Consider the following 23,639-nt stretch of genomic DNA (forward strand, 5'->3'; position numbering starts at 1 on the left):
CCCCAAATATGAATCCAATCGGTGACCTAACTTCCCTTCCACTGACTGGTCAGTGCTCAGTAGCATCGTCTGCCATGGTTGTTGATTACGTTCACGTTCCCGCCTACTTGAACGCAAAATTATGACGTTTGTTGCGTATCGATGACGTATGGTTCGGAATCAAGCCGCCTGGCCGGTGAGACGGCGGTCGCAATTGAAAAGATCGGATACGTTTCGGAAACAGGACGGCATATCCAAGTGGCCTGGGTCGCAATTGAAAAGATCGGATCTGTGTTGTTCAGTCATGAAAAGATCGGAATCGGGTAGTTTCAGCCTGCAGTGTGAACGTAGCCTGAGTCGGTTGAAGTTTAACACTCATGTGTGAAACTGCAGTTTTTTATTTTTATTTTTTTTAGAAAACTTGAATTCTTAGCCAAGAATTGAATTCATGTTTTATGTGTTTTTTAAAAGTTTTTTTATTACAAAAAAGTTACACGAATTCAGTCATTTGTGTAGGCAAAACCCTGCTGATGTAATCTTTACAAACAGAGATGGAGAATGACAATAAGCAAAACGTCTGGAAAAATGACAAAAGATCAGATGTCTGTGTTCAAGAAAATTGTGTTTTAACTGATATGTGTGTGTTAATTATGAATCCAAGTGTGAAACAACTATATAAACAATAATAGAAAACATAAAGTTTAGATTCAAACAAAGGAAAAAGTTCTAAATGCCAATAAACAGATATCAGTGACAAAAAAGGAAATCAGCACCATTAGTCAAAGTCAAAGTAACTTTATTGTCAAAATCTACAATGTTTACACATACATAGAATTTGAAATTTCGCTCTCTCTTCATCTTCAGTTAAACGGGGAGACAACTTCAAATTGCACAAGAAACAAACTATAAACTATAAATATTAGAGGCATAAATGGTATAAAAAATAACAATGTAAAAATGAGAGGAGAAAAATAAAGTGACTGTAGTAAAGTTCCTTTTTTAACTTAAGTTTTTTTTACAGCACTGGAGGACTGGTGGAAGGTGCAATTAGTGCTGAGGAGGTAGGTGACGTGTGTATGTTAGGGATCACCAGAGCAGGGGGGCAACGGGGCAACAAGAGGGGAGGGGGGGCAGGGCCTGGAGAGAGTTCAGCTTCCTGACAGCCTAGAGGAGAAAACTGTCTTTGAGACCACGAGTTCTGCTCCCGGATGGCAGCAGACTGGCGGAGCTGTGGAATGGATGGGTGGGGTCATCTGCAATGCAGAGGGCTTTTCGGGTGAGACGGGTGCTGTAGATATCCTGGAGAGAGGGGAGGGGGGCACCGATGATCCTCTCAGCCGCCCTCACGATGCGTTGGAGGGAATTCAGGCAGGATGCGTTGCAGACACCATACCACACCGTGATGCAGCTGGTCAGGATGCTCTGCACAGCGCCTCTGTAGAAAGTGTGCATGATGGGGGGAGGGGCTTTGGCTTTCTTCAGTTTGCTGAGGAAGGGGAGACGCTGGTGTGATTTCCCAGCCAGTGATGCGATGTTATCGGACCAGGAGAGGTTGTCTGTGATGTTCACACCCAAGAACTTGGTGCTGCTCTCTCTTTCCACCGTTGTGTTGTTGGTGGTCAGAGGAGCATGCTGAGTGTGGCCTCTCCTGAAATCCATAACCATCTCCTTCGTCTTCTCCACGTTCAGGAGGAGATTATGGTCTCTGCACCAACCAAACAGGTGGCTCACCTCACTCCTGTAGTGTCTCATTGCCGAAGCTGATGAGACCCACCACTGTGGTGTCGTCAGCAAACTTAACGTAGACATTGGAGCTGTGTGACGGTGCACAGTCGTGGGTCAGCATGGTAAAGAGGAGGGGGCTTGGCACACATCCCTGGGGAGCCCCCGTGTTCATCATGATGGTGCTGGATGTGTTGCTGCTGACTCGCACTGCTTGTGGTCTCCCCGTCAGGAAGTGTAGCAGCCAGTTACACAGAGGAGCATTGAGCCCCAGCTGGGCCAGTTTGTGAGTGAGCTGCTGGGGGGGTGATGGTGTTGAAGCTGAACTGAAGTCAATGAACAGTATCCCGAGTCCTTATTCTCCAGGTGAGTGAGTGCAGAGGGAAGAGCAGTTGAGATGGCTTCATCAGTCGAGCGGTTGGACCGATAAGCAAACTGAAATGGGTCCATGGAGGGGGGCAGGACAGACTTGATGTGCCGCATGACCAGCCGTTCGAAGCTCTTCATGATGATGGGGGTCAGAGCAACCGGACGGTAGTCGTTAAAGCAGGAGGGAGATGGCTTTTTTGGGACAGGTATGAAGGTTGTCGCTTTAAAGCATGTGGGGATGACAGCCTGACTCAGAGAGATGTTGAAAATGTCTGTGAAGACATCACACAGTTCCCCCGCATAGTCTCCCAGCACCCGACTGGGATGTTGTCTGGACCTGAGGCTTTTCGTGCATTGATCCTACTGAGGGATCTCCTCACGCTGTCTGAAGACAGTGACATCACCTGGTCACCAGGAGAGGGTGGAGTTTTCTGGGCCATTGAGCTGTTCATTGCCTCAAAGCGAGCATAGAGTTCAGATCATTCAGCAGGAAGATGGAGCTGTCACATGTCTGTGGTGGAGGTTTGTAGTATGTGATGGTCCGAAGTCCTTGCCACAGGCTCTGAGTGTCTCTGCTGTCGCTGAAATGATGGACGATCGTTCTGGAGTATTGTCTCTTAGCTTCCCTGATGCCACGGGACAGGTTGGCCTTAGCTGACCTCAAGGCCACCTCATCTCCAGCTCTGAGGGCAGCATTATGAACTTTCAGGAGTCTGTAGACCTCTCCTGTCAATAATAATAATAAAAACAACGACAATAACAATAACAATAATAGTAATAATAATAATGGATTGGATTGATCTGCACTTTTCCAGACGCTCAAAGCCCTTACAATGTAAGTCCATTATTCCATTATTATTCATAATTCATACTTGGTAATAATAAGCTACTAAAGTATCCATTTATATGATAACCAATCATGCAGCAAGTATTTTTTTTTCTAATAAGGGGACAAGAAAAATGGACAATCCTGATTAAATGTTTGACCAAACTGACATCTGGTTGGAGTTTAACTCCTTCATGCCTGAATTTATTTCTAATTATATGAAATATATAATTCTTCATATAATTGTTTTTCCATTCTTATTCTTAAAATTTAAGCTAAATTAAGAGAGGTCCTGGATTAAATAGCATGTTCCAAATTCGAGTCATATGCCAGAGAGGGGGTTCAACCTTCTTCTGGACATAAATGTAGGAAAAAAACATTTTTAAATGTAGTTTGGAAAAGGAAAAGTGAATTCTAGGCAGGAGAAACATAACCCATGACAAATGTTTATTCCAGCAGGATCCAGAAAATCCTATTCATTTGATCAGTGTGCAGGCAAATCCCACTGAATTTTAATTCCATCTGTTTGTGCTTAAAAAAAAATGTCATCAGCTGAAGGTTCAGCGCGTTCTTCTCTGTGGTCTTGCTCATTTTCTCTCCTCTTTTTACTAGAATGTGCTCTACAAAGGTGAGGGGCTTTTCACCCTCATGCCAGCTGAATCTGTGGTGAGTGACTGCTTTTGCAGTACATGTTCATTTGACCTCCCAGCTATTGTTACATTTAGTCCAGACTCTCCCTCTGGAACTGTCTTTTCTAGACACCTGGGGTTGCTGGAGCCTTTCTTTGGCTAAAATAAATGTACAGAGTATATTGATTTGACTGTAGATTTATTATTTACCTAGAATGGCAGGGCAATCTACAGACCAACACTTCAAAGGTACAAGTTTTAGTCCACAATTAGGCGGTGAAATCTGGATTTGGACTGTGGGAGGAATTTGGAGTGTCTGGAAAAAATCCACACAAGCAAACATCATACAGGACCCAGCTGGGATTCCAACCACAAACCTTCTTGCTTTGAGGCAACAGTGTTGACCACCATCTATCCTGACTGCAGCATTAAACACTAAGGTGAGAAAAGAACTTTTCTGAATGAAGAAACACATGTTGGCAGGATTAGCAAGCTTGTAAAGACTTTAAGCACTTTTTAAGTAATTAACTGTTTGAATACCTAATCTCAATTTAATCCTAATTTGACATTTTAATCCAAACAATAGTCGTAGCTCTAAAGGTGTTCCTTGAGTTTTTATGTTTTATTCTAGTTCAAGTCTATACTTAGAAACATTTATAGGAGTGAGTTTCTATGAATATTTATGTTGACAAAGATTTAAGATTTTTTTTTAAATACCAGTGCCTTCTTTGGCCACAGCGTGGCAGCAGAGTGCTTGCAAGAATCAATCTGTCTCTTGGATGCGTTCATGATCCGCTCATAAAACTGTATCAGAGGGATTATTCACTTTATTGTGAGAGCATGGAGGACTATATGACATGCTGGAAATGATATCTATAACTTTAAAGAGAAAACAAAACAAAACTAAAAACAAGCAAGGCATTCTAAAGCTCCAATAAAAATTAGTATTAGATCATTTCTTACCTTTGAACACATTTACATTATAAATTACATTTTAACCCAGCATTATTTTAACTCTTCAGTGTCAATAGCTGTCTATTAGTCAACATTCATCATTTCTAATTTTAACATTTATAAAGGAGATTTTAAAATATATTTTAACACAATAACATAAATAAGAACTTTTTGTAGTTCAGGTCATGATTTGATCAGAAAACAGATTATTTGAAAATCAGAAATGTTTTTGCAGACGATTTAAATATTAAGACAAAGTATTTTTTAAATAACTATTTTAATAGTTATATAAATACTTAAAACAATAAAACAATGACAATAATATTCTGCAATTGGTTGCTTCAAAACTTTATTAACAGAATCATATTAATTTAAGGAAAATAACGTTTTTGGAACTTGCTCCGACAAATCAGCTAGATAATATATTAGACTTAAAAGTTGTTGTTTTTCCCCCCATTTATTTCACTTTTATCTTTTTAAAAAAAAGGCAAGCAACATATTTAAACACAATTGTCACCACCTGGTGTTTGTCTTTTTATATAAATACTTGATTTTAACTACCACTCTGATCATTTTTTAATCTATTTCTCTAATTTATTTCTCTGCGATCTTCTTATTGTGATTATGGTTTTTTTAGCCAAAATAAAAAGAAGTGTTGTTTTCTAGGAGGGTTTCCGCAGAGCAGCATTGGTTCATCAGAAATTTGCCTCTGAGTTGTGGGCGGGACAGTTGAGGCGGAGCAAGATTGCCCTTGCCTCCCATCATGCATCTGTTGACTCTGTCAGAGAGGAACATGAACACGGGTCTATGTGTCTGGAAGTGGATGCATCAGAATGGAGTGCAGCAGGGGCTTGTGGTCCACCCAGCGGATTTTCTGTCACAAATCATCTTTGTTTCACACTGCATTAGTTTTGTCTATTCGTGTCAAAAAATAATCTTTTTACCTCACATCGATTTTAATTTCTTCCTCTTCTGTTTGTACTCTTTTAAAAATTATTAGCAACATTAAAGCAGCATTGTCACCACCTGGTGTTTGACGGCCAAATCAAACACTGATTCAAAATTCTTCCCCTAGCTCTCAGACTTCTCCCTACCCCTCCAATTGTAAGGGCATTTGGAGGGCTAGGGTTGTCCGAAATGGTATTTTTAAGGGCTAACCCTCGCGGTGGAGGGATGCCGAGCCCTCCGCCGTGAGGGTGTAGGAGAAGCACTTTTCTTTCTCTCTCTACATTGGTGTGTTCTGATGCACAGAAGTTTACATCTAAATGGAAGAAATGACCTTTTGTTTTAGCATGACCTTTCTAAAGTAATACACCTGATGTTTTTTTAAATGTATTTCTGACCACTAGCAGCTCCACGCCAACATAGCTGATTGGCGACTATTGATGACGCCATCGAGTGGGAGTAACATCCAAATTTGAAGACACTTTTTCCACATAACTCTCTGTTTGGAGGAGTAAATGTAGGGGTCGGGAGACGCCTTAGGGGTAGGGGAAGAATACGGATTCAGCCTCACTATAGAAAATATGTTAGAAACTGAATTGAAATATCGGTGTAAATGTTCCATTTATACTATTTTGAAATAGTTTATCAACATCCAAAAGGCATTGTTATAACTTGTTTATAAAAATAAAAAAACCGCTGCATAAGTTCCAGTTTACAAACCAAATTGTCCAAATTTTGGTTTGCTGGATTAATCTTAAAAATCCAGACTGTCCCTGAACGCAGCAGTGGGAGAGCGTGAGCTGAGCGCAGAGAGATAGAGGATTGGGATCCAGAGAGGGAAGGAAGGAGGGAGAGACAGTGGGAAGCTAAACAGGTGGTCTGAAAACACGTAAGACAACAATGTCGTCCTGCGGGAAGATGCGGGAGCAGCCTTAGTCCCCGCGTCCGTGAGAGAATATCAGGGGAAAGTTTGGAGCACAAAGCCTCCCATGCTCCTTTCTGCTTTCCCTGTAGTCCTCGTACCGCTTCTCCTCCTCGCCTGACTCCGCCGTCGACTCGGGAAGCCCTCCCTCGGATTCTACAGCATGAAAGTGACGGTTTGCTTCGGCAGGACGCGCGTGGTGGTTCCGTGCGGGGATGGGAACATCAAAGTGCGCGCTCTCATCCAGCAAGCTGTCATGAGATATAAGAAAGCCATCGCTAAGGTGAGCGCCGACACTTTGTTTTCCTGGAAACACGGTTGCGCTGTTCGCAATATGGCGCAAAGTTACGGGGCAACAGGACTCCCTTGTCCGCGCGCCGCTGCTCCTCGTGCAGCTTTCTCGGAGACGCACGCGCGTACTCCAACTATTGCTGCTTTCAAAGGAAAAAGGCGCAGCGCCATTGTGGTTCTTGTGTTTGTAAACCAACCAAAGTTGCCCCCCCCCCCCCCCCCGGCACTCCGCGGGGGGGGGGGGGGGGGGGGGGGTTCAGCTCGAACCGGTAACTTCCGTTCACAACGCGGAATACTTCTTGTCTTCAGGGAGGTTAGCCGACTAGCGACTTAGCCAACAGGCTGCAAAAGTGGGACTTGCAGTGAGGCGTTCAGGGTCCACTACTGGACACCATGGCCACGAGCTGCAGTCAGGTCTGCCTTTTCTTAACAGTAACCCCCCCAAAGCCCAGGCCCGGATTCTAGGGACGCGGGTACTAGAATATGGCTACGTTCACACTGCAGGCTGAAACGACCCAATTCCGAATTTTTTGCCCCTAAGCGGCCCAATTCCGATCTTTTCATGACAGTCTAGAGAGGGGCTTTTCATAAATTATGCCAGACTAAAGTGAGAATAGTCAGTAGCAGCTTCTGAGCTGGCTGAAGGGGGGGGGGGGGGGGGGGGGGGTCAACAGGGAGAGCTGCAGCAGATGGGTGGAGGAGAGGCATAAATGCCAGAGATGAAAGTAAAAGAATATGTCTAGCCAGAATTATGGGGGTGCCAGCAGATAACCTGTGAACTCCCTGCAGGCCCTCCTCTCAGATCACATAAGATGAAGCTAGAAAATACCCAGAAACATGCAAGAGGCAAATGAAAGTTTGGCAGAGGTGTGAAGGCACAGGCTGGATAACTGATCTGGTAGACCTTTGGCTTTAAACTCAGTGACAAATTGTTTATTATGTCGGTTAGTTTTGGAAAAATCAATGTTCTCCCCATTTAAGGGATTGTTGCTGTAGTTGTGGTGACTTATAAGTTGTGTGGTGTTTTCTTGTCATTTGAATAATTCAATGTGTGGACATGAAAATACACGAGGGGTAAAACGTTTCTTTTACATTTTGCAGAGTCTAAAAGGTTTGATTTCAAACTGTGAGATACTGGCATCCCACCTTCATTTTTAAGAAAAATGTACTAAATTCTTTGTAATTTTGTGCATCTGTGGCTGCAAAAATGATCTCCACAACCTCACTTTGCACATGCTTGTTGGAAGCTACTTGTCACCTGTCTTCTCCTGCAGTAAATTCACCTTTCAGGCTTCTGGGTTCAAATCTCTAGCGTTCATGCATTGCTACATGAGTTTAAAAATTGATAATGAAGGAGAAATTAATTATTAAGGTTTGTGCCCGTCCAGAATTCTTTGACACCACGTCTTTCATATAATTAGAATAGAGCTGTAACAGAAAAAGCCTGGAGAAATATTCACACCGCTTTGACATTTTACACAAAGCCTGATCCAACTGCAGGTACCTGGGCTAGTATCAGGTAGCGACAGTCAAGTGTGAACACTGTATGCTAAAAGCTCATTCAAGAACCCGCGCTTCACACGCCCAGAACGCGCGTCACACGCCCAGAACGCGCGTCACACGCACAGAACGCGCATCACACGCCCAGTGTGAACGGACCATTAAGCTACGTTCAGACTAACCTCAGCAACGCCTGTTCAAGGACCACTTTAGAGGTCAGAGAGATATGGGGGTTCAAGGTTGTGAAAGGCTTTGAATCTGTAGAGCAGGGGTCACCAACCTTTTTGGGAATGAGGGCTATTTCATGGGCACTAAGTGGCATGAAGGGCGCCACAGGACCTGTTTGCTACCCCCCCCCCACACACACACACACAAACACAATTTGACGACATCCTTCTGTGTGCTCTATTTTTATTTGCTAATTTTACACAACAAAATGCATGCATTTTCTAGACTACAGTCGTGTCAAACTCAGTTGCAGAGGGGGCCTAAATCCAAAACACACTTTAGGTTGTGGGACGAACAAGATAAACATTTATTGAACACACTAAAGCTAAACTTTTAAACCTTTAAAACTTCAACTTAACTTTAACTTTAATAAATGAATAAAAACAGTCAGGAATGTTAATCCAGAATATTAAATATATTCTGTCAAAATTATGCAAATATGAACAAGCACAGCCAGGAAATATTAATAATTAGAAATAATAAATCAAATTATTCCGTTTTCTTGACTATTTTGTAATTTTTTTAGAGCTGAACTCCTGACATAATTTTTAGCAATAAGTTCATTTCTGCTTAGTGTGGGATGTCCTGTGTGTGTCTTTAGTCCTGTGTGTGTCTTTAGTCCTGTGTGTGTCTTTGGTCCTGTGTGTGTCTTTGGTCCTGTGTGTGTGTCTTTGGTCCTGTGTGTGTCTTTAGTCCTGTGTGTGTCTTTGGTCCTGTGTGTGTCTTTGGTCCTGTGTGTGTCTTTGGTCCTGTGTGTGTCTTTGGTCCTGTGTGTGACTTTAGTCCTGTGTGTGTGTCTTTGGTCCTGTGTCTGTGTCTTTGGTCCTGTGTGTGTCTTTGGTCCTGTGTGTGTCTTTGGTCCTGTGTGTGTCTCTGGTCCTGTGAGAGTCTTTGGTCCTGTGAGAGTCTTTGGTCCTGTGTGTGTCTCTGGTCTTGTGTGTGTCTCTGGTCCTGTGAGAGTCTTTGGTCCTGTGTGTGTGTGTCTTTGGTCCTTTGTGTGTGTCTTTGGTCCTTTGTGTGTGTCTTTGGTCCTGTGTGTGTGTCTTTGGTCCTGTGTGTGTGTCTTTGGTCCTGTGTGTGTGTCTTTGGTCCTGTGTGTGTGTCTTTGGTCCTGTGTGTGTCTTTGGTCCTGTGTGTGTCTTTGGTCCTGTGTGTGTCTTTGGTCCTGTGTGTGTCTCTGGTCCTGTGTGTGTCTCTGGTCCTGTGTGTGTCTTTGGTCGTGTGTGTGTCTTTGGTCGTGTGTGTGTCTTTAGTCCTGTGTGCGTCTTTGTGAAACTTATCAGAGGGATTTGATTATTTAAAAACCTTTTATTGTGAAAATCATGTTTAGGTCGCATAAAACATTAAAAACTAAATCACAGAATTCATCACTGGGATTACTCCAAAAATATTTGGCATTTTCATCATTTTGTACGACACCAACAGTAAAAATTCTCCAAAATCTTCAATACTTTCATAAACAAATGATCTATTTTTTATTTATGGTCTGAAAAAATGCAGCTGTTTTCCAGCCTGCATTACCTGCTGTCTTTATTTATACGTTACTATCACCAACTAAACAACCGTAAAAATAAATGTATATGGAAATACAGACAAGTATTAAAAATGTCTGCAATAGTCAGTGAAGAAAGACATTAAGTAATTTAAGCCACCCGATGATCCAGATGTTGCGCAATAGTCTCCGTTCGCCGTTTTACCTCGCAACCTGCGCCCACTACCCCTCCCCTTCTCCTCCTAAAACTTGCGAATCGGCGCTCGCACCTCTTTCTCAAAGGTAGGAGCGCCGATTCGCAAGTTTCAGGCCTTTCCATACTCAACCATGTATTTCACGATAGCAAAACTAAAGTGCCACATTTACTAATAGCAAGCACTGATTCGCCACCCTCTACTGTCCAGGCAAGGACTGTTGCGCCCGAGTCTTGATTCACTATCCTTTTACTTAGTAGCGGCTCCACTGGACATGTCTGAATCTGATACCCGTGCCCCATGCAAAGCACAACCGCGGTTTGTTGAGAACAATACTCACATAAGTTAGCGGACAATCATCTGTCCATTTATTTTGAACACGCCCACGACCAGTCAAACAGCATTAAACTCACTTCTGCTTACAGCTCCCTCACTTATGGTGAGCGATTTAACACACCTGAGATTACCCACTTCCCATGAGTCTTAAAAGCTGACGGCGGGGCAGCGGGGCTAACCCCCAGATCGCCACAATATATTGATTTGCTATATGAGCAGTGCCATTTTTGGAGCATTCCCTAAGGGCGCCACAAGGGGTGCTCGGGGGTGCATGGTTGGTGACCCCTGGTGTAGAGCAAGATTTTGCATTGAATGCGGTATGGAATGGCGAGCCAGTGAAGCTGTTGAAGGATAGGTGTGATGTGGTTGATGGAGGGAGTGCGTACGACGATACAAGCAGCTGAATTCTGAACCAGTTAAAGTTTATGGAGGTTTTTTTTGTGGGAGACTATACAGAAGAGAGTTACAGTAGTCCAAGTGGGAAGTAATTGTGTGTTTTGGCTTCCGCGTTCAAAAATCTTGCATTTCTATGACTGTTTTGGGGCTCTACGTACATAACGTGTGGCCATTAAACGCACATTGAAAGCTAAAACACCTTGAACTTTGACCAGTCAGGTACTCAATTTTGGTAGTGACATATGGGTACCGTCCCCTTCAATTCACAGAAGTGCCAACCGTATAAAAATTGATCACGAAGGAGAAATTAATAATTGCTGTCTGTGTTCGACCAAATAACACAGCACAAAGGAAGAATTCGAATTGCTTCTCTACCCCCTTCGGCTTCTTCCTATCCCTACATTTATCCCTCCAAGCTGCCATTGCCAGGAAAATACATAATATTAAAAAAAACAACGTTAATAATGACATTTTGGGCTGGGAGAAAAAACGATAGCAACATGTATTGCAATATGGCTTTTTCTCGCTAGAAGAATGAGTCGATTGCGATAGGCTTTTATTTTGTACATTTCATATTAAATCATAAGAAAAAGCAGTCTGAAAACAGTATTGTGTTTTTGATTAGTGGCATTATAAATCAATAATATTAAAGCTGCAGCTCTCACAAGGGAAGGGAGCGGGAGTATTCAGCTCAACATCTGGCAGGTCACACTTTTTGGTGGAACAGGCTCTGTAATGCTACAGAGCGTCTACAAAAACACAGACGATTGAATTCTGTTGTTATATTTTGAAAATACAGTTTTTATTCATTTTCTATGAATTAAATTTGTTGTATTTACCCGGCATGTCTTAAAGTCCGGTCCGCGAAAACGGTGTCAGACTTTAAATTGGTCTGTGTTTATATTTTGGAGACAGCTCGTTAGCATAGCATCATTAGCATCATAGCATTAGCGTCTAATAACGGCTCTGTCTCCAAATCAACACTTTTTATTAATTTGACTGTTGCTGCTGTAAGTGAAGCAGCTTTATTCTCTACTTCTGACTTGATAGTGTTAAAAATCGTACCATGTTCCGCTGTTTCATCAGGTTACACTAAGCAATAAAAATGGGGGTGGACAGATTTCTCGCGTGCGTTTGTTTTACTCGCGTGCAGACATAGAGGAGGAGAAGAAATTTGAAAGAAATTCAAAAGCAATAGGTGTGGGCTTCTTTTCATGACGTCTCTTGAAGTAGCTGTACGAGCATCAAGGGGTACTGCAAGACACACCTGCACTCCTTTTTAAAATTAGCCGCTTCTCTCTACGACCCCTTACCAGACCCAAACAACCCAAAAACCCAAAGGTTGATGTGTCTAAAGGCCCGTACACACCGGGACGAATATTCGCCAGGCGTTATTCGCCACGTCTTTTGTGTTCACACCCAGGCGATTTTCGCTGACGATGAGCCGAGCGAACATGCAATTTCATTCCCTGACATTAGATGGCGCTTAATGTAAACAGAAATACTCCTGTACACAAGGTGGCGCTGCGCAACTTTACGCTTATTAAAGTCGCTTTTCACTCAGAAGAAGAGAGCAAGTATTTACGCGCTTGTAAGAATCAAATAAAGAAAACATGAATATTTCAAGCAACTGGTGCTTAGTTCAGGTATATTTTAGAATGTCCGTCATTATTTCTTCGCGGCAGTGTAGACGCTACTTGACGTCTATCTTCTTCGCTGGTATGTGTGCTCAGCAAGGCAGTTTTGTGTTTGAGCGCCCCCAAGTTGTGTTTTACTGTAACTTCAGAAGCTCCAGACACGTGTGCAATAGTGCCATTCTCATTGGTCGAATAGATTTCGACGCGACGCGTCGAAAAAAAAAAAACGAACCCGAGGCGTTTTTTTTTTTTTTTTGTCGCTTTGACGCGTGGCGTTTTTTCGCGTCGGTGTGCACACTCACATTGGTGCCCTTTGTTTAGTCACGAGGCGTGAAACGTCGGCGAAAATCGCCGGCGAAATTCGTCCCCGTGTGAACGGGCCTTAAGGCTTCAATAAACAAAAGGCAACAGGTTGCATCAACAATGAAACTTCAACTTTGGGGGAATTGTCATAGGTCATGAGGTCCAATGACTCCAGACTGACCCAGTTCCAAAGAAATTTGATTTTGAACTATGGTTAATTAACTGTGGTGATTGTATTGTATTGTGGGATGCTTTAAAGGACTAGCATTAGTAATGGTATGTGGAAAAAAAGCTATAAATGCCCTGTAATTTAAGTTCTGACTTTAAACTGCTGCCCCTAATGTATGTCATGGTTGATGCATGGTTATTTGAAGAAGCAGTGGCATCTTTAAATGGAAACCCCTTATAAACAATGTATTGGTCTTTGCAGGTTGTAATCAAAGTTCCAGGTTCTGCAGTAAAATATTGCATCTCCACTTTAGAATTTACAGAAGAATTTAATGATCCCGGTTTCTGATGTTTCCTAGATGGTTGTGGACAAAATTAGTGCTTAGTTAAAGTTATACTACAAAGTTAGTATAACTTTCGGGGTCTGCCACAAACAATTTTGATTAGAAACTCAAAGATTGTAAAAATAAAGAGCAGATGATGATTACATGTGAAGCCAGCCTTGGTCTCAGAGACTTAAGGATCTCCTTATCAGCTCCTCACCCACAACAAAACACTCAAAACACCCATGGAATATAATCTTCTTAAAGCTATGTTTATTGCTGTTGTCCCACCCAACCCATTTCATCTAACCAAGGTCGTGTAATTTCTGTTTCAGGGAGTCCTTGAACACAGATGCCGTGTTAAACATTGGAACTTTTTTGGAGCTGCCTGCCTTAAAGAGGGCACCCAATTTAGTGTTTCCGCCTGTCTTATGTTTCTGAGGACCTTCTTGTAACTTCCCCTGTCATTAGAGAGGAATGCATCCTGAAAGGGAAAAGAGAGATCTATTTGTGGGGCATAAAGCCATCTCATAGCCATGGAATTAGAAAGATGAAATCACATAGATGAGTGTTTGGAAACGGGGAAGTACTGTCCAGAAGTCCAGCCGAAATTTAGAGAACACTTCTTTGAAATTTTCTGCAAAGTAAAATGCAGATAATCGTCCACTGCTGTCATTCCTCACACAGATGGTCTTGAAAGTTCAAGCCTGAAATACTTTGTGTGTTGCAAGCTCTTAAAATGACACCCTTTACTGGAAAACAGTCTGACAGCTAGTCACATACAGTAAGTGCTACCAACATCATTGCAAGCAGATTTTCAGTCTAGTGTTTACATTTAAGGAAACTATACCTAAATGATCTTGATTTTTTTTTTGAAGCTGACGATGGGCTTCTTCAAAGATTTTGTTGGTTTTTGGCCTGGGTGGCGGGCTTGGTCGCCCGGGCGGCGGTTGTTCCCTGCCGGTTCCCGTGTGGTGTTGGGGGGAGTCCGGCTGCCGCTGCTGGTGCGGTGGGGGTCTTGGGGTGGGGATGGCTGGGCACTCTCCCTCCTTCTTTTCACGTTCCACCATCCATTTTAGAAGAACATAAACACTCACCTGAGCACAGGTGTCAGCTCAACAGACTGAATGACTGAAATATTTCACACTAGTTGGTTTTAAGGCATAAGTATGCGTGTGAACACTATCTGTTTTGTGTACATGTCGACAGGTGGACATTTTTGCAACTAACAAGTGTGTTTATAACATTTGAGTGTGTGTGTGGACAGGCTCCGCCCTTTTTTTTTTGTTTTTTTTTTACATTTGAACCTTACCATAATGATTAACAACCAGTAAACTTGTTGCTTTATGCTGCTTCATGGTCTTATCCCCCTTCCCCTCCTATTATCACCCCCTACCCCCCCTCTCTCTAACGTCCCTCTCTCTTGTTCCCCTCTTTCCTTTTCCGTCCGGTCCAACACCAAAGATCTTCAAACATGTTTGAAATTAATAAAGTTTGGCCTCAATTACAAAAGGGGTTTATTCAGACATACCTTTGGTTTGTCTGAAGATTAATAACCCCTCTTGTTAAAGTAAAATATGTCCAACCCAAGAGGCCCTCAGCTCTCATCTGTCTGCCTAGCTGTTGGACAGGACAAGTTAGAAAAAAAAAAAAAAAAAAAAAAAGATTTTGTTGGTTTTATGTAGTGATTAATCAGACATTTTTAGGAAATCATCACATTAGGGCATCAAATGTGTCGTCCTGTAGTTAATCCTGAAGGTATTTCTATGCAGACCAGTGCATTCATCATCCAAATGACTTTAATCAATTAGTACATGGCGGCGTTTGATGTCAGACTAACCCCGAAGGTCCACGCTGGTGCATTTTTTTAATTGAGATGCTATTCTGATGGTACTCTCAACAGATTCAAATTTTTGTATCTTTAAAAGAGACTCTTTTAGCTGAGATGTTCGGTTTAAATGAATAGGACTACTGCAAGCGCGAAATGGGGCATTTCAAATTTACACCCCCAATGATGCTAGAGCTTTTTAAACAGTTTGATGTTTTTACGCTCTGTCTTTAACACCCACATTGTTCCAAGGCAAAAATATGCAAAAATCTCTCAGAATCCTTATTTTTATTTTATTTTATCCAGTAGAATACTTGTTTTAGACAGAGACCTCCAGCTCCTGCGTATTTAATCCCAAAGCAGTTTGTTCGTTTGGTTGCTTTGATTGCTTTTGTTTTGGAGGATAGAACATTTGATCTGCTTGCAGAAGTGTACCATGGCACAGTTCCTGGACTCTAGAACCGAATGGTACAGAGTTGGCCTGCACAATATACCGCAAATTTATCGTTATGGCAATTTCCAGCTCTCCAATATGCAGATCCCAAAAGACAGCGAAAATCGCAATAAATAGTAAACCTTAAATGTGCTAAAACAATCATATGGCAGCTTGACGTATTTAACGGATCAAATAAATGCCTTTATGCGTTTGACCAATCGGATGGACGCATTCAAGTTGTTGACCAATCGGATGGAGGCCTATTATGTTAGATGTTTGTCACCTATGTCGATGAGGGTCATTTGGAGTATAATTTTTAAACTGTTGCAATGAAATGGGAATTATGTTTTTGCTTATTTTACTATTTGTTTATATACTGCAAATTATATCGTTATCGCAATATTAATCTCTAATATCGCATATAGTGAGTTTTTTCTCATATCGTGCAGCCCTAATACAGAGTATATTATGGTATCAATTCTTTGACAATTCAATAAGACCAATACAATAATAATATAACCCGACATCTGTCACTTCTCTTTATAAGAATCGTAAGCTATGGTATTTTTCTGATTATGGCTAAAAACTAGTGCACTTTGCAAAACATTGTATCATGTATGTAGTAACTTTTCTCGAGCACAGGTAAGCAGGTTGGCTGTAGTTTGGTATTGGTGTTGGGTTATGAGTACAGAAGTGTTACTACTGTTCTGGACCAGAGAAAATAACTGCTTTCATTGCGGTCTGTGGATTGAAACTGGTTGACCAGCAGAAGCTTTTGTATAGAGGGCAATTCTTTTAAAATTTTTAAGATCAATTTAAAAATGACCTGTGCTGAGGCAGACAAAAGGAGCAGAAAGATATCTCAATTTGTAGCGTAGCTGTTTAAGATTTTAAATCAAGTTTGTACTGCTTGACATTACATCAAGAATCATATAACTTAAGTTAAATTGAATACAGTAATCCCCCCGTATTCGCGGGGGTTATGTTCCTCACCCCCCCGCGAATAACGAAAATCTGCAAATAATTGACGCTGTTTTAAAACTCCTAGAGCCAGAGCCTCTGCAGAGTCAGAACCTTTTTCTGCCGTTTGGGTTCCTTTCCAGAAGCTGGAGATGATGCAGGGCATTTGGATGGCATCTTAAACGTGTAAACAATACTTTACAGTAAAGTACAGAGTAAATCGTTTTTCATAATTCGCGGAATGAGCGCTGTTCTGCGCCTCACGCTTGTGACGTCGCGTCATCTGCGGCCACCCGCGAATGGGCGGGGCGTGAATATTAAACCGCGAATGGGTGGGGGATTACTGAATTCCAATATCGATTATTGATTGATCTAATTTTCAAAGAATTTTTTTCATGGTATAGGTTGATTCTGACAGAATCCGGTGGCCGCCGTCTGGAGACATTTACATTTTGTCCAGTCATAGCTGCTGGTGTCCGGCAATCCAGTTGTGATCGCCCAGCTGTCGCCTGATTTTGAAATGAAGTCATCTCCGGCTGACTGACGACCGCCATCTGCATTTATGCAAGCTCCACCTCAGCAAGCTGTTTGGCACACTTTACTTTACTGGCCATAAACACAGAACAGTGATAACACCACCCAAATGAACTGTTCTCTTGTGTCAAACAATACAGGCATGTTACTGACTACCTGGTAGGAGTGTGCCTTTAATGATAACAACAAAAATGAATCATTTTAAGGTCATTCTCACTGCCTTCCTAACTAGAGAATCCTAAAAGTATGACTGCACAATTAAAGGTGTAGCTCTGGCTGGTAAGCACAGATAGCTTTCCAATTCATCAGTATGATCCTGCTATCAGCAAACTCTGGCTAGCTTCTAATACGAGTCCGGTGGAGGATTAAAAGCTTCACAGATCAACTGCCGGCTGCTGACTTTGCCCTTGAATACAGGGGTGTGAAAAGAAATCTTCTCAAAGGAGGTGTTATAAATTAGATAAAAGGTAACTACCCTATACTCCAAAAACATCTCTGCATGGAGGTAAATAAATATGAATACTTAACATACCTCTAATGTCCTTAAAAATGACAGATATAAATACAGTGAAGGGAGGAACCTGCCAACGGCTGCAAAGTCTGTAACTGTGGTTTGTCTTACTCTAAAGCCATGAGGAATTCCACACCCCTCTGCTCAAACTAATGACGTCCACGTTACCTTCTCTGCCTTTTTTTGTTTTGCTGTTTGCATTTCGGACAACAGATCCCATGCTCTTCAGGTATGTTGCTGCGCTGTGAGGAATTTACATTTACGTGCTGTCATCCTAATTACCCTTTGACAATGGGGTGTTAATGGGTCATTAACAGAAAAGATTTAAGTTGTTTTTTTGGGAGTGGGATTTGCAAGGACATTGAGCTGGTCTGGGATTTAATGTTTGGGTAGGATCAGATGGAATGAAGAAAATTGAAGGCAATAACATGTTGACACCTCCGATTGGAGCTGCTGTCAGTACAAATGAACACAAAACCAGTTTTAGTAAAGCAAGTCTCGAAAATTAGTTGATGCGTTGATAATTGTACTTTTTTTTGCTGTAATATAAGGAATTTAGCCTATGTTTGCAATTATTTTTGCGGTGCTATTTTCTTCATGTTCATTGTGCTCTATGATCATGAATCCTGTTTGTTTTCACACTTATGGGAAGCTCTTGTGTCACTGTTTAAAGGCTTGACTAACAGGAAGCTTTTCTTTTTTTTTAAAGTTTGATAAATATCTAAGGCTTTAACAGTTATAGTAACTCACCATGCTACTAAAAGCAACCTATGTTTTTTAGAAAAAGTTTTTTATTTTTAAAATACAGATGTTCTTTATGCTGATTGCGGAATCGATCCACTCACCAAAAATGTAGACAAAATGCAGCAGATTTACAGCCGCCATTCACACAGCTGGCGTTGGCTCCAGTGACGTGTTCTGTGTGACTCCTCTGTTTTCTGCTACACCCAATTTCAATACTGACATTAATACTGAACAATACTAAACATTAATAAAAGTACATTAATAAATACTCAAAACTTGTTTTTGTCCTTATGTCCATTCTCATGTCTGTTACATTTCAAAGTAATACAGTATTTTTCTACACAACTAAAAGTTTTAATTTTAACTACAGTGCACCTTATAATCCTGAGCACTTTATATATGGATTTTTTTCTGGTTGTGCTTACTGGTGATAAAGTGATTCTAAGAGGTACAAGGGGCTCTGTCAAAATGTCGGTCTGTTTTATTTTTTTTATGAGTTGCAAACAAGTTTGTGTGTTATTGTAAATACGCTAACACGGATAACTTGTAGTGGTGTCGAACTGTGTTTTCTTTACTAATTACTAAAACGGTTGGGAGTTAACGAGTTGACTGTAACGTTTGTTTTAGCGGTATTAGTCTGTTTTTTTACGTGTTGCAAACAAGGTTGGGAGTTACAGGAATTTTGAACATGCTAACGCGGCCTACACTGCTAACGTGGCTAGCATGTAGTGTTTTACAAACAAGTTCTAGAGTTACTCTGACTTCAGTTAACAAAGTCTGACGGACGTAAGTCTTTTGTCTCACTTAATGCATTTTATATTTAGGCGCACCTTTTATATATCACATATGTTTAAAAATAGGACATTCATTGACGGTGCGCCTTATAGTCGTGTCCTATAGTGCAGAAAAGAAAATTTAAGAAAAAATAAAGTAATAGTTATCTTTGTGTTATTTAAAGACCCAGTCTGATAAAAATTGTTTTTTTTGGATTTAATTATGTTCTTGTGGCATTTTTCGGATGGTGGACATACTGTATATGAAGAAAATTGATTTTAGAATTGCATGTCTGAGTACTTCTTTATTCAAATCTCAGAATCAGGAGCAGACAAAAAATGCTGTTTGTAAAAGAGCGTATTTGTGATGCGGAAAGTATGCTGAACAGGCCACACATGCTCCCTGCTCTTCATCTTGTAGGCGAATAGGACCATGCACGTCTTCATTTTCCTCTTCCGAGCTGGCATCTGGCTTAAAACAGTATGGCTGGATAGCTCCAAGATTGTTAAACTAGTGGTAGAGCATGTAAACAAAGAGCTCTCGGTAGTGGGGTGGGGAAGGGGGGGTGGGGGTTGCTCTGCGCCAGCAATCCCGCCCACTAAGAGGTGAATTTCTAATGAACTCCTGCCACTCTGCAGAATCTATGTCCCAGAAAAATTACACAGGTTTTTAAAATTTTTGGCTGAAAACGGCATGATCATAATTAAAAGACAACTGGGAACAATTTAACAATGTGGGACTTTAAAATACAAATTAATCCTAACATTTTTCCTAAAGAAAATTGTTGAGTGTTGATGCTTTTCCTTAGACTAAACTGGTTTATTTCTAAATAAAGCAAATGATTCTCACATTATTTTCTTGCTACTCTAATGTCCTTAAATTTGGCCGTTTGGAGAATCTCTGACCACTTTAGATTAAAACAACTGGTCCCTTTAGATTTAAGACAGAATTCTGAAGCACTCCATTATTTTTTTCTCTTCCAGATATTAGGAAGGAAAACTCTAGAGTATCGAGTTAGTGTTATATTTATAATTTCACATAGGATCTGGTTTTGTCTGCCCTCAGTCAAACCAGACCTTCATGTAAAGCCGAGGGGACGACTTTTAACTTCAACGAGACTCAGGTTAGCTGAGTATAAAGGCTGTGTTCGATATAATGCCATTACATAAATTGATGTGGGGAACATACGCTGTCTCGGGCAGCATAATCCCAAAGCATCCACACTAATGCCTTCTGCAGATGATCCTGTCATTGAAAAAGCCACAAGAGATAAAAGTGTAAAGGTTTTTTTTCTCTCCTAAACTGAACTTTTGACCATGATGGAAAAGGCATGTTTGAGTTCACCACCATCCGGATAATAGGACATAATGAAGGTGAAGCTTACAGACTGCTCACGGGGATCGAGTGCCTGACCTTTTTCTGGGGTTCAGTCAGCCAGGTTTTAGGGCTTTACACCAATAGAGCTGTTTACATCCAGCACTGTGTCACACACACAGACAGTTCATTTGAAATGATTGATGGTTTGGGGGGGATCACCTGCACTTGATGTGGATCCGAAAAGATCCCCCACACTTGTGGGTGTCTTGAGAAGTATGTGTATCACAGGGTTTGTGGTTTTGAAGTTGAGTCACTCTTTCCTGCTGGTGGTTTGCGCTGTCAAGCAGCTTGGATAAACAGGGGAAGCAGCTGAATGTAAACATTTTCATGGAAGAAAGGTCAGGAAGCTTATAAAACATTTTTGGTATCTGCTCTTCTCTGCTCTGATGTCCCCCCCCCCCCCTTTCGTTTTTGCCATCTAAAACATTCATCTGGGTAGTTGGTTTATTTCTGAAGGATTCTCCTTAAAGGTGGATAGATGTGGAAAGCTAGGAAGTGCGGCTGAGAGTTGCCTGTTCTCTGGAAAATCCAGACATTGAGGACAACCGCAAGTGTGGGACAAAATGCTGCTCAACAGTGTTGAGCTTTGAAAAGTGTACAAAAACCATTCCTGAAATGTAAACCGAACTGAAGCTATGTCAGCCAAACCCTGTCGTATCCATCTTTTGGGGTTTTGTGAAGCTCTGCTCAAGGCGAATTGTGTTGGATGAGCCCAGAAGTTCTGTGGTTTGAGTCTCAGCTGTACTTATATCAATTCAACTAATTGTTACACTTAGCCTGCCAACCATACATAGCATGCTGCTCTGCTCTTGTAATGTTCAGTAGTCCAGATAGTCTCCAAGAGCAGAATGGAAACTGTTCTCGTTGGACCCAAGGCCATTGGATTGGTTTTATATCAGTAAAAAAATTGAAAACTCTGGACTTAATAAGAGGAGAAAATGAACGCAATGATAAATCTGCCCTTATTAAATGCTGACTTAACAAAAATAGTTTTCTTTTCTTTGAATAATTGTGTTGAACTAAGCTTCAGTGATTTAAATGGAAGTTTATTTGAAACTGTTCTGCCTTCTTCTTTTGGTTGTTGTTGACAGGAATTACCGTATTTTCATGACCATAGGGCGCACTGGGTTGTAGGGCGCAGTCTCGTCTCAGGTATGGGTGATTTTGCAGTATTTAAAACATAAACAAGGGTGTTAGGGCGCGGGCACTTTAAAACATACCGGTAAAAAATGCATGCTCGTGTGTTTAAAAAAAGGCAGCGGGAACAAAACTAAGTTGGTTGTGATTTATTTTTTATTTTTTCATTCATCAATCAGCTAGGGCTGAAACGATTCCTCGAGTTACTCGAGTTACTCGATTACAAAAATTCCTCGAGGCAAAAACTCTGCCTCGAAGCCTCGTTAAATTCCTATGACGCGCACTATACGCGCGGCGTAGGGATTTGATTGTGTCACATGGACCGTTTATTCACACGGACCGTTTGAATTTAGTTGGCGCTATGGCGGAGAATAGATCTATAAATAAACGGCAGAAATTGTCTAAAGTGTGGGATCATTACACACTTGATAAAGAAGAGAACAAGGTGCAGTGTCTCTACTGCAAAATAGAGCTGGCATACCCGCGCGTGCCGCCGGCAGCGAGCGAGCAAGGGGCGGCGTCACCCGCTCCGCGGCGACCAGCGCGGGCCGCGGAGGGGGCGCCGAGAGGCAGGGGCTTGGACAGGCGGTAGCTCGCCTTTAGGCGGACCGCGAGGCTTTAAGCATTGCAAAAATAACGAAAGCATTATTTTTACACGAAATATAAACAATGATAATGATCAAATATGTTTTTCTGATTCTTTTATTTTTTATGGCCTTCCACTTTGGTGTTGTGCCACCCTTTCAAAGTCTTCTGTCCCCCCCCATACAAAATGTTCTAGCTCCGCGACATTTCTCAAGACCAACTTAAAAACACCAAAAGTAACATTTGCGTCAGAGCGGATCTTTAAAATCAAATGCTTGTTCATATTACAACCACATCATTTTTGTTATGCAAGATTTGTTTTGGTTGTTCAAAACACACACAAATCGTTTTATCCGATTACTCTATTAATCGATCGATTAAGTGCTTGATTAATCGATTACAAAAAGAATCGATAGCAGCAGCCCTACAATCAGCATCCACAAATCCATCCAAGTCCTCATCTTCTGTACCTGAACCACTTTTTAGTACCGTAAATTCCGGACTACAAAGCGCACCCGATTACTAGCCGCACCCACCTATTTTCACGTGTTTAACTAGTTTTATACATACACAAGCCGCGTCGGAGCACAAGCCGCATGAATTAGGCAACATTGTCATCCTGACGAATCACGTCCTGAGTCACAGAGCAAGTGTGATTTATTAGCACACAGTGAGTGGAGTCAGTTTTGCCTCAGGCTCAAGTCTTTGAGTGTATCTACATCTGCCAAACAGTATGCAGCTCTATTCTGTTCACAAGTTCCTCAGTTATGGTTTTTTTTTATTTATTTTTTTTACTTATTGACAATTTACTTTTTTACTTATTGACAATCTAGGTATCATACATAAAATTACAAACAGTAACTAATAATCAACATTACATCCCTCAGTTATGATGAGGAAATTTACATCCGCGATTCCCCATTTCCCATGAGTCTTAGGGGCTAAAGGCGGGGCCAACGCCCGGCTCGCCATTCTGTTGTACGTGTTTAAGAATGAGCAAGTATCAGCAGTGCATGGAGGGGTGAACGGGTAAAGCTCTCCTTCCGCTTGTGTCGCGGCAGCGTTATGGTACTAACAGGGCTGGTTAAAAAACACACTAGTAAAATAAAGCAGCGACGACTGAAAAGCGCGCGCCTCAGCACGATACGCGCGCCTCCTCGCGGCGCGTGGGTCAGAAGTTTCCTTCCACAACAAACACAGTTGCTCCGCGGACGCCTCGAGTAAGCCCTGGCTGCAGCCTGCAGAATGGCTCGACGCCTCTGCGCTCCGCGCTCCCGCGCGCTCCTTGTCTCCCCTTCCTATCAACTCCGACACCTCTGGCCAGCGCGGCTTCAAGGATGAGCGCTTCGTCCCCATTGCGCCGGTGAACGGAGCAAATCGTGTCTGTGCAGAGCAATCGGACTTAATACTGTACGTTTTGTGTATGAGGGGCGGATGCGTTGTTACGTGTGGGAGCCTTCAGACTGCCATCGGCCCCGCAGCTCACACGACACGCAGTCTCCAGCTCACACGGAGGCTGTGAGCGTTTCAATGCAAAAC

The 23,639-nt window shown here is 41.9% G+C and overlaps 1 protein-coding gene across 26 annotated transcripts in view; it reads left to right on the top strand.

Annotated features, from left to right (window-relative positions):
* The first annotated feature begins 6,193 nt into the window (after positions 1–6,193).
* Positions 6,194–23,639, top strand: part of pard3ab (par-3 family cell polarity regulator alpha, b) — a 363,970-nt gene continuing 346,524 nt past the window's right edge. For 23 of the 26 annotated variants that reach the window (XR_013650782.1, XM_011485955.4, XM_011485964.4 and 20 more), the window contains exon 1: positions 6,209–6,629. Coding sequence is in view for 25 of the 26 variants with exons in the window: in XM_011485955.4 (XP_011484257.1) it covers positions 6,510–6,629 (120 nt within the window). In the remaining variant the exon portion in view is untranslated. Of the gene's footprint in view, positions 6,630–23,639 lie in introns of all 26 variants that reach the window. The other 3 variants (XM_078935589.1, XM_078935591.1, XM_078935594.1) reach the window with 2 other exon arrangements.

Source organism: Oryzias latipes, chromosome 17 (assembly GCF_053564925.1).
Source record: "Oryzias latipes strain Hd-rR chromosome 17, Olatipes_Hd-rR_3.1".
Classification (NCBI taxonomy): Eukaryota; Metazoa; Chordata; class Actinopteri; order Beloniformes; family Adrianichthyidae; genus Oryzias; species Oryzias latipes.